Genomic DNA, 11,309 nt, shown 5'->3' on the forward strand with positions numbered 1-11,309 from the left:
GGAAAGAAAAGGAGCACTTCTGGATAGAAGTCAGAGCTTTGGGAGCAAGGAACACTAAAATCACAGGTTAAGAAGCGCAAGCATGCCCACAAGATCATGTTTCTCCCACTTCTGTAAAATTAATTTTGTGAAAAATCTTGTTAGATATTTTTATATCCCTCTTTTCAGATAAGAGTGGATTCTTTTGCAGGAAACCGGAAAAATAGTAGGATTTGTTCAAGACACAACATATAATGACAGGTGCCTCACTAATCCCTTTCTTCTTTTATAGAGCTTGTATTCATCAAAAATGGCCCAGAGCATTTCCTTTTGCCTCTGCTCTTTATGTGCTTGTTCTGTATCATTAAAAAAAAAAAAAAAAAAAAAAAAAGAGAGAGAGAGAGAAATTGTACTGCCCATTCTGGCACAGGCGCCACACCACACATACGTACCTACATACATACCATACCAACCTGATCTAGTTGAAAATGACCCTGCCATTGCAGGGCTGTTGGTAGATTTCCTTTAAAGGTCCCTTCCAACCCAAACCATTTGATGACTCTATGAATTGAGGCACTCAGTATTTCATTTCTGTGTAACCACACTCCTAACACAGCCACCACGTGTGCCACGTGGAGTTCATGGGTGAGTTGCTGCCCAGCTGGCAGCAGTTCAGCTCACAGCAATTCAAGATTTCGGGCCCAGGGCAGTACCCTTTTCACATTTTGTGTGTTCGTGAGGCCACAGCGTACAAGCCGCACTTGGCATAGATGGGTACGACCACGAGTGATGCCGTGCCCACAGAACCCACGGTGCCACAGATAAGAGAGATAATACGAGGCAGGAAGCCTCTGATATCGATAGTTTCCTTCTGCAATCACACGCACCGCACCATGTGTGCGCGCTCTCCACACACACGTGTGGTGTTGTTTCCTCTCTTTCTCTACACACCCAGGCCCGGGAGTGCCCGAACCGAGCCCGGGGGTGGCTGTGCCGTGTCAGGGGGTGGTTGTGCCAGGAGGGGCTGCCTGTGCCAGGAGGGGCTGGCTGTGCCGGGCCCGGGAGTGGCTGTGCCGGGTCAGGGGGAGGCCGTGCCCGGTCAGGAGGTGGCGCTGCCACGGCCCCTCGTCCCCCCCCGCCCGCGGTCCCTCAGCGCGGGGGCCCGGCCGTGCTTCGAGCCCGAGTGCGGGCGGGCCGGCCAAGCCCCTCCCCGGCGGCGCCACCGCCCCTCGCCGCCCCTCGCGGACGTGCAGTCGTTCGGCGGGACATGGAAGCGGGCGGCGGGGCCGGGGCTCGGAGCCGCGCGCGGCTTCTGCTGCTGCTGGCGGCGGCGGCGGCGCTGGGAGGCGAAGCGGGGGCGGAGAAGGCGCGCCCGGCGCGGCAGCGCGGGGACGAGCAGTGCCATTACTACGCGGGAGGGCAGGTGTACCCCGGGGAGGCGGCCCGGCTGCCCGTGTCCGACCACTCGCTGCACCTCAGCCAGGCCAAGAGTAGGTACTGGGCGGGGACGGGGCCGCCGGGGGCGCGGGTGCGGCGAGGCCGGGCTGGGGATGTGCCCGCAGTGCGCTGCGGGAGCGGCGGCGGCAGCGCCACGTCAGGCGGAGCCCCGAGCGCTCCCCGGCCCTTCCCTTCCCCGCGGCCCCGCCGCGGCCTCCGGGAGGGGAGAGAGGGAAGGATGGAGGAAGGTGAGCTCCCGTCTCTCCCCCAGCCCTTTCCAGGCCTGCATTTCCATCGTGGGCACTTGGCTGCGAGTTTGGCGTTTCACGGGCGTCCAGCGAGGCCCGTGCTCCCCGGAATGGCGAACGGGTTAAGGGAAGCGCTTTGAGCAATGCACAGAAGTGTTTTGTGCTCTCGGTGCGATGGGAAACGCTGAACGAGCACCTCGTGCCTGCGCTCGCTCTCTTGCGGTTTAAAGCCTTTGTGTCAGACCTGGGTGCAAACACCTTAAATCGCGTCGCAGTGAGATGTTCAGGGGGCACCTGCTTTCCAAAAATCCCGTTCTGCAGAACAGAGAATAAAGAAATCACACAGAAATTATCTTTACTGTGAAAATTTACAGCTTTAAAATACTTTTCTGAGCCAGGCTATAAGTTCTGTTTTAAACGTTTGCAAGCAGATGCTACAAAAAAAAAAAAAAAAGGAAATCGGCCAAGATACTTGTAATCAGTGTGGGTTTTCCTCCCTTTGCAATGTAAGTTATTGCAGACAGGCATTTATAACCTCAAAAACAATCACCTTAATATAGGAAGAGATCAAGATAAAAAGTATTAAATTTCTTTTCCTTCTCCCTCCTAATCTGGAGGTCTTTGTTATACATCCTCACTGACCATATTCTGCAGTGTGGATTGGTTGTCCTAAAAGGAGAGCCATCCAGGTAATAATTAAGATTCCATATGTTTTTCTCAGAAGTATTTGCCTAATTTCATGGAGTGCATGTCAGTGTCTGTGATATCACAAGTGTATTCAGATGACCTTGTACCTCCAGCATACCCTGTCCTTTGTCTTGGAATTCACATGGCTATGAAAATAGTACCTGGCAGATTAATTTTTAATATTTTAAATTCGAGATTAATCCCTTTTGATAGGAATAGTAAATATATATCATGCATTTTAATTGGATTTTTTTTTAAACACAGCTATCTTCAAGTTACAATTTGCTTAGGATTTGTAATTTAATAAATATACGCTACATTTTTAGGCATTTGTCTCCAGACATATTGTAGCATTTTTTGTGGACTTGAATTTCAGATAGTTTTCCATGGCTAAAAACTAACAGTATGGATTTGAACCATCTTATGCTTCTGGTTCACAACAGCCATTCATAACAAAATAGTGGGGATACCCAAAATATCAATCGGCTTCCCCTTCAGTCCAGCAGCTGTTCTGCCTTGAGCTGGTGGTGCACACATGGTTTGTTCAGTGTGCCCAGATAAGGTTTGTGTGGCCTTGATTATCAGTGATTCACAGGGCTCATGTATAAGCACAAGTTGGTCAAATTATTTGCTTTCCACGTGTACTAAAACCTACATTTCTTCATGATTTTGTATCGCTGATTAGAGCGACAAAGCGGCTTCACTTTGTAACTTGTGCAGGAGGTTGTTTTTCAAGCAAAAGGAAGAACAGCTGTCCTTGGACAGCTTGGTTTGAACATGGGCTTCATATTCCGATTTTTAATTGAGCGTTCTTTGCATTTCAGTCTCCAAGCCAGCACCGTACTGGGAGGGAACAGCAGTCATCAATGGAGAGTTTAAAGAGCTGAAATTAACAGATTATGAAGGAAAATACCTTGTCTTCTTCTTCTATCCTCTTGACTTGTAAGTAAGACCACAATAGACATACCAAGACTGAGTGCAGCTACACTTGATTCATAATTCATTAATTTTTCTCTTTTTTTGAGGTCTTGTATTTTTGTTTGGTAAGGATTTGGGAGAGAAGAAAGGAGTGACAGAAGAAAATATATTCTTTGCATTTGTGTTTTCATCATGCATTGGTAAAATTGTAACACAATCTTTGTCCTAATAAGTGTGTCCACTAATTTGTTTCTCCACACAAAAAAACCAACTTTGTATAACCCATTCAGGCAACTTCTGTGTTCTGTTTGATGTTGTAAATCACTGCTGCAAATAGAAGGCAGCATCCCATCTATATTTTCTAGAGTGTATATAATGGTGGTATTTTTCTTTAAGCTCATCCCATAACAACTATTAACCTCCTTTATTAGAATGCATTAAATTTACTGATTGAGTGAAAACATCTCTGCTTTCTAAGAGACAATCCCATTCTTTTCCACAAAATGAAGGGGACAGAGATACATAACTACTTTAATATTATAATATCATTAGCTTCAAAGCCCTAGAAATTGTAATATTTACGACTTTATTTCTTCTGTAGTCGAAAAAGTTGAAGACAAATTAATTAAAATTTTTAGACGTGCATGGTAACAACAAATTATAGTATCACCCTCTTAAAAATTGGCCTATTGTACTTAAATTCAGCCACTTAATATTCATAAAGTCTAAAAGACAGTAACTAAAAAACTCTGAATCCAGATTGTAAAATAACTGTAGATTTATAATCTTCAGTAATAAACCATTTGTAACTAAGCCAGAGTCTGAGGGTGGAAGATTTGTCAGGCAGCATTTTAGTTAAATACTTGAAGAAGCAACAAAAATAAGCAAAAGCTGAAATAATTTATGATAAATCCACCATTTTAAGTTAAGCAAAGAACTTACTGGATGTTTTATGAAATTTTGACTTTATCTTGTCTTAAATTTTCTAGTACGTTTGTCTGTCCAACTGAGATAATCGCCTTCAGCGACAGAATTGAAGAATTCAGAGCAATAAATACCGAAGTAGTAGCATGTTCTGTGGACTCAAAGTTCACTCACTTAGCATGGTATGTACCTTACTTTTGCCTTTCACTAAAAATTATTCATGGATCCATCTTATGCAACAATGGTCCCCAGATTTTTAGCCTGTGTAGGTGTATCATAATGTTTGAAAGCGTGATGCTGTTGACACAAATGTTTAAAATAATAATTTTTAACCCTAGTGTGTGAAAGTACCTTTATCTTTGAAGTTGTTTAATTCGTGTTGCTTGAAATACGTCATGTCTCAGGTCAAAAAATAATACAAATACAAAAAAAAAAGAGAATGCAAGTATCTGTAAATGTTTCACACTGTCCCAATTTGTGAGCACAGTGGCATAAAGCAAATGCAACTGACAAGAAAGCTGTGGCCAAAACCTGCGAAAGATCTGCTGAACGTTTTGCTCGAACTGTAAATAGTGTTTATCTCCTTTGTATGCAGAACAAAAAAATGTCACCTGCACTAAATCCTTCTGTCTGCACTGTTCTGGTTTGTGACTTTTGGCTTTGTGTAGGGAATGTAAACCTTTACGAGAAATACATCTGTATCTCATTTCTTTCAAAGGATTAATACTCCTCGAAAACAAGGAGGACTCGGACCGATGAAGATTCCCCTTCTTTCAGATTTGACACATCAGATTTCAAAGGATTACGGAGTGTATCTGGAAGATCAAGGACATACACTTAGGTATTTGACTTGGTTACAGTTCTCTTGGGTTTTTGCTGGGGTAGTACTTACTGCTTTATTTTGAAATTTGAAATTTATTTGAAATTTTTTTTTGAGATCAGACTTTACTTGGAGATTCATGCCAAGAGACAAAATAAATGTAGAAGAACACAAAAAAGTCATAATGAGTCAGAACACGGGTCAAGGTTAATATCCTGTTTAACAGCAGTCATCAGCAGATACCTGGGGCAGAGCAAATATGCAGGATTCCACAGAACTGCAGTTGCTCAAGGACCTCCCATGTCCAAGTGGAGTCAAGACTAAGGTGTTTCATAAAATGGAATAGTTGCTTTTGGGATCCCTGTAATTCCATAGCATCTGGTGCATCCCATGGCAGGGCCTGTCAAAGCTTATTTTATGTTCTGCAGAGAAGTATCCTTTTCTGTTTTTAACTTACCCTCAGCTCAGGTCATCTGATATCCAGGTAAGGAATAGTATGTTACCAGTATTCTGAAGCAGTGGGTATTGTATGGTGTTTGCAAAGATCAAATTCCTCCCATCCAGCAGACATAAAATAGTGCATAAACACAACACTATAATTAATTCTGTTTCCTAACACACACAAATTTTTTTTCACAGAGGCCTTTTCATTATTGACAATAAGAGAATCCTTCGACAGATCACAATGAATGACCTTCCTGTTGGAAGATCAGTGGATGAAACACTTCGTTTGGTACAAGCATTCCAGTACACAGACAAACATGGAGAAGGTGCTCTTTTAAATATTGTCACATTGAAGATAGTTTTACTTAGACTGGAAGCTGTGTTTGTAGCTTTTTGGAGGAAAGTGACTGGTGTCATGCCGTGACTGAAGTGCTTTGATTGCCCTCCTACAAGGTCCTGGGGTTCCAGTACCTCCTTAGGTTGTTTCTGGAATAGTAATTCACGTTTTGCTTCACATCCATGAGAATGCAGAGCATAAAGCATTCCTTAGTCTGAATTAAGGCATTATGTACCATGTGTCACAAGCAAAAATTTGTACAAAATGTGAGGCTGTGAAGAATCAGGCCCAATATTCCAGTACATTTTTGCATACTAAAATAATTGAGATGCAGGCCATCCTTGTGCTGTGCCTCTCACTGAGGACCTGTGACGAGTAACTGAGTGTGTTTTGTGTCACGATACATGGGGGTACTGTGGAAGTTACAGTGCATTACTTGTGTTTTCTTTACAAGGGCTATGTGATCATCTTCCCCTGACAAAGAAGCTTTCACTGGCTTCAGATCATTACTTTGTCTCAAGACTTCATATTCCTCCAGTTCAAGCACAACGTGAACTTTTCACACTTCTTTAAATAGTGTGTTTAAATAAACACATTCATTTATTTGAAGATTTGTTTAAATACGAATACACATGTTCAGCAGCTTAACTTCCAATTCAACTCAATTTCACTGAGCATTTGCAAGTACCTTTATGTGAAGGTGCAAATCATTATTATGCTTTGCTGTACAGATTTGAAAAGATAAATGCAGGTACTTAGGCTACACACATTTGATTAAGGAAGTTTACCCTCATTCAGCTACAAAGCCATCTTACAGAATATTGATCTGCAGTGTGTTTCCAGAGTACCACATTTTTTCCAGCTTTTGCATGAATGCTGGAGGAGACTCTCTAGATGCCTTATTGGCTTCTTTGCACAGAATGGGAAAAACAGTTCTCCACAATTCCTAATTGCATTGGTGGCATTTTGTCTGTCAGAATGCCTTAAAGCAGTGTAAAATGGCATAACTCATTGGGCTGAAACCTCAGGGGGAGAGCTCTGAACAGGTAAGAGAATGTGCAGCTGTACAGGTGGTCACGGGGCCCCCAGCCACACTTGTGCTACAACCCCTTTAGGCCTAAGCAAGGCTCCAAACAAAATCTCTTGTGGAATCTTTGAGCTGATCTCTTTGCTTAAAAAATTTCCCTAGTTTTGGTTTTAAAGAAAGAAGGGTAGGCCTCTGTAGTCATGTGAATTTTATTAAGAAACTTATTTCTACTAGAATAGGTGTTCATTCTCAGGTACTGCTTTGCCAGTACTTTGTCTGGAAGGCCAGAAGAATTAAACCAAGGCATAGTTATCCATCCAAAGATCCACAGTTCTCAGGTGGGGGTGGTGTCATTGCACATTTAATAGTTTCAGATATTTACATGTGACACTTGTGTGGTGTTTTACTTCAAGGTCAGAAAGAAAATATTAAGTGCACAAAAGTCAGCGTGTGCAAAAATACTTCAGCTAACTTTGTCCTTTTTTTTCCAGTTTGCCCTGCTGGTTGGAAACCTGGCAGTGAAACAGTAAGTGACTGTTTATATTTACATGCATTTACTGCTAACAAACACTCAGTTATTATTTCCCACAGAGCCAAATCCAAAATCTTTGCAACCTTCAATGAGAAGGTATGAGTAATCTCACATTATTATAGTGACAGCTTTTGGATTACTACTGATTTCATGGGGATCTCATTTCCCTCACACTAGACATGTTCCAGTTGTTTCAAATTCCCAGTGTGTGAGCAAAATTCTCTTGATCAGCAAAGAGTTCATGATCAAGAACTTTTTTCCTGTTAACGTGATGAGGGGAAGTTGGAAACTCTTGAGGTTTTTCTATCTTCTTGATTATTTGTCCATATAAATTCCTGGTGCTGTTGGTTCTTATTGCAGATCCTAGACACTACCCAAAAAAAGAAAGATACAAGTTCCCAGGCTGCTGTAGTATCTGCCAGAGCCAGTGTGCCACTGCCAGTGCTCCAGCAGAGAGCACTGCTTTGCTGTGCAGTTGGTCTTCCTCTGTTATTCCTCACCTCCATGTGACTGCAAGCACAGGAGCCAGCGTTCAGATAAACACCCATTGAACTTGTTTGTGTTCTCTGGCCTGGAGCAGCCTCAGCAGAATAATGAAACTTTCACTAGAGGTCTGAGCTGCCTAGTTGGGATGAGATCACTGTCATGTATTTGAGCATGTGGCTTCCTTCTGAACCAAATGCTGATGACAGAGCATTGTTGTTTAAGAGCTGTCTCAGGAAAAAGCAGGTCCCAGCAGCCTCTAAGCAGAGTTAGTGAGCATTGTACTTGAAAGTAAAAAACAGTGGAATGTTAAACCGTGTTTCTTCAATGGATGTGAAAACTTCCCAGGATGACTGGAGGCCAGGAGTCAGTTTTTTCAAGCTAGCAGAGGAGTGTTGTAGTGGGGAAAGCTGGATATTAAGACTGTGAAATGAAAAGAGAGCTGGCTGGCCTAACATTGATATTTTGGCACCAAAAACTTCTGCCCTCTATAACTAGAATCATCTAAATAACATGACATTAACATGTTTTCTAAAAAACAGTCTTACAATGCTGAGATTAACAGCTCCAATACTGCCAGTTTAAAAATCTAAAACAATACGTAAGCATTCTTCATCTCCTCTGTGCAAAAGTTGCAGATAATTTAAATAGCAGAGTAGTTCAAAAAGCCTTTCTCAAAGATGTAGTCATGCTTTCTAAATGTGTTTGATTTAATTAGATTAAACCAGAGGAAGCCATGAGAGTGTGGTGGCCAAGGGAAGACCTGTAAGTAAATTGTAAGATTCCGGATTACAGACATTAGTTTATTAAAATATCTTGCTTTTGGGGCAAGCTGTCAAAATTCTTCCTTTGGTAGGCTGCACTCTCTCTCATGCCTCAATTAGTTAAATCTCTCTGCTACTGCCGTGAAGTACCCTTAGAGATCAGCAGTAATCTAGTACCAAGTCAACTGATAAATTATTCAGTGCTGCTAGTGAGTTGGCCATAGTATCTTACTATGAAATACTGTGCTGTTTTGGCTTTATAGTTTGCTGTGTTTTCATGGCTTTTGACTAACATTGTCATTTTCTTTCTTGCACAGATAATTCCAGATCCAGCTGGAAAACTGAAGTATTTTGATAAACTAAACTGAGGCTTGCTTCTGTTGAACTACATAGGTCACATTCAACTTGATTTTTGCCAATAAAATTTCATTAATTTTGGTACTTTTGTGAGTTTGTCTAATATGTAACTGCGGTAAAACATTAAAGACCTCATTGTTTAAACAGAAGTCTAACCTGTGTAAAGCACAGGTACCTCATTAGTTATCAGAGAATATTCTTACGAAATACATGTTTTTCCTTTAAGTCTTCCCCAGATTTTCTTATCTTAGCATCTTGGGCTTAGGTTCATGGCTTTTTGGTATTACTAGATTACTCCCACAAAACTCTTTTGTTTGGTCACATTCTAGGAGCTACAGCTAAAAAAGAGCCATTTGGTTATGGTACATTAGTCTGTAGTCCAGAGGCAATAGGAACTAACCAAAAAGCCAGAAATAAGTGACAGTTGCTGAATTAAATTTCCAGTCCATCTGAAGCTGGAAAACATTTTTAAACTACTAAGAACATCCCCTATGCTACATAAATCAGTACAACTGCTCTGAAAAAAATACAGCTATGCCAGTTCATGTGATTCAAGAGCTGAACCAGTGAATTTTCCGCACTTGAATTTGTAGTTGATAAGATCGATCTGTTTTCACATAGTCTGAATTTTGTCCCTGTCCCTACACTGTTAACAGATGAATGTAGTGGTTAGCAGCTCCCAGTTTTAAGGGAGTAATTGTAGTCTTTCCCAGGATTAGTGCAATGATCACATTGCACTCTTGTGGCTCATATGCATGAATTTCTTCTTTCAAGGGAATAGAACATCTCCATGTAAGATAACACTTGTGTACACTGGAATACCCCAATGTCTTGCTTGCTCCTTCGCACCTCTCCCTCTTTTTGATATGGTATTCTAGAGTCTGTGCAACTGGAAAAACAGCAACTGAAATGTGTGTCAGCTTTTCACCAGGGTAATCCTTGGAAAGGCAAAAGGCACCTTCCTCCCTGCTCCAGTCTACACCACTACATCATTACTCTTGGTTAGATCCCACACACCTGAGAACTTAATTCCCCTTCCTCCACCCAACCATACAATTCCCTTCCCTATACATACACTTCAGTTCTGCAGAACTAGACCAGCAGTTGCATTTTCACTGTGAAGTTACGTGATTGTTTAGACTCAGGTGAGTACTGCACAGTTCTCGGGGTTATTCACTGCAGACACAGAGCAGAAGTGGCTGCTTGACAAACAACCCCTAAGCACATGCCTACTGCAGAGAGAGCCACAGCCAGAGCACAGAGCTTCACCAAGCCCCAGCCTCCCCATCCCTGCGAGGCCTGGGGAAAGGAGGAGTCCCTCATCCCACCCAGAGTAACAGAGGCAGAGCCCCACAGGCTGGTAAATGCTGCTCCAGTCCATGTGATCACAAAGCCTGGAGGGCAGCACGTAGAGAGGCGGTTCCTCACATTACTAGGCTGTAAACCAGCTGCTTGAATTTTACTTGGGATTTTTTTTACAGCCTTATCAACCCTGAAAAGGCAAAAACATCAACACAGAGAACGTTCAAATAACTCCAAGCCACTGCAGTGTGACAAATGCAGGCCCAGCTGTTACATGGATATTCACAGTAGCTCAAGGCACAGCATAAGCCCAACACTTGTGCCTCCACTAGAAATGGTGTCTGTGCCCTGCTCCCCAGAGGCTTTGCCCACTTCTCCAGCCAGGAGAGGTCACTGAGCCAGCCAATGAGACATGCTGAAGGCAGAGATGAGTTATCACCCACGTGTTGAACATGCTCCACCCAGGCCACAGTTCTTTGTGGAGCCAGGAAAGTAGAGAGTTACAGCAACAAAACCACAGGATGTATCATGGTAGGTCATACAGCAGCAAAAGCATCAAACTAAAGCAGATGTCAAAAGCTGTACAAACCCCAAGCCAAGAACACAAAACAGGACTGAGAACACTTAGTGACTGAAGAAAACTGGGGCCATCTGCAGACTTTGACCACTGTAAATTTAGGCTCACAGCAGTGTAGCTGCATCAGCTTTGAAGCCTTTTTTAAATTCATGTTGGTATTTTCAATGCATGCAGTAAGGAATTGGCTAAGGAATTATATTTTTTTTTTCTAAATGCAGTTCAATAGGCATAAAAGGTCTCAGGGAAATAGTCCTTAAGCAAAGACATGAGTTGCCATGTGACCGCACATATTTGAAATGAAGAAATGACAAAGCAGTCTGTTCTTCCAGTACTCCTCACCTGAGGTTTGAAATAGTGGAAGAATTAGATGTCACACACCTTTGCTTTCCCAAATCCTGGGATGTATTCAGGGGCCTCTCTTGGAAGTGCATGAAATGCAGATGCCATTGTGAACCTGTCTTTTCAGCAGAAAA

At 42.5% G+C, this 11,309-nt stretch overlaps 1 protein-coding gene across 3 annotated transcripts; it reads left to right on the forward strand.

Moving 5' to 3' along the window:
- The first annotated feature begins 1,225 nt into the window (after window positions 1–1,225).
- On the forward strand, window positions 1,226–9,041 carry PRDX4 (peroxiredoxin 4). 3 transcript variants are annotated; one of them, XM_017827159.1, is made up of 8 exons: window positions 1,226–1,469; window positions 3,176–3,293; window positions 4,259–4,375; window positions 4,912–5,034; window positions 5,653–5,783; window positions 7,313–7,347; window positions 8,555–8,601; window positions 8,918–9,033. In XM_017827159.1, exons 1-8 carry the CDS (start codon window positions 1,247–1,249, stop codon window positions 8,919–8,921), a joined length of 798 nt encoding a protein of 265 aa, XP_017682648.1. In that variant the 5' UTR covers window positions 1,226–1,246; the 3' UTR covers window positions 8,922–9,033. The 3 variants fall into 3 exon arrangements, with proteins under 3 accessions (XP_017682648.1, XP_017682649.1, XP_017682647.1); XM_017827160.1 differs by having other exon boundaries at window positions 8,555–8,612; window positions 8,918–9,004; XM_017827158.1 differs by lacking the exon at window positions 8,555–8,601 and having other exon boundaries at window positions 8,918–9,041.
- Window positions 9,042–11,309: the final 2,268 nt, after the last annotated feature.

The sequence above is a fragment of the Lepidothrix coronata genome, unplaced genomic scaffold (assembly GCF_001604755.1).
Source record: "Lepidothrix coronata isolate B3197 unplaced genomic scaffold, Lepidothrix_coronata-1.0 Scaffold135, whole genome shotgun sequence".
Taxonomy (NCBI): Eukaryota; Metazoa; Chordata; class Aves; order Passeriformes; family Pipridae; genus Lepidothrix; species Lepidothrix coronata.

Excerpts from the sequence above, each read along its gene's own strand:
- PRDX4 (XM_017827158.1), top strand. The coding sequence starts at position 1,247 with ATGGAAGCGGGCGGCGGGGCCGGGGCTCGGAGCCGCGCGCGGCTTCTG. Across the intron at positions 4,376-4,911 it reads AAGTTCACTCACTTAGCATG|GATTAATACTCCTCGAAAAC; the intron begins GTATGTACCTTA and ends TTTCTTTCAAAG. Across the intron at positions 7,348-8,917 it reads GGAAACCTGGCAGTGAAACA|ATAATTCCAGATCCAGCTGG; the intron begins GTAAGTGACTGT and ends TTTCTTGCACAG.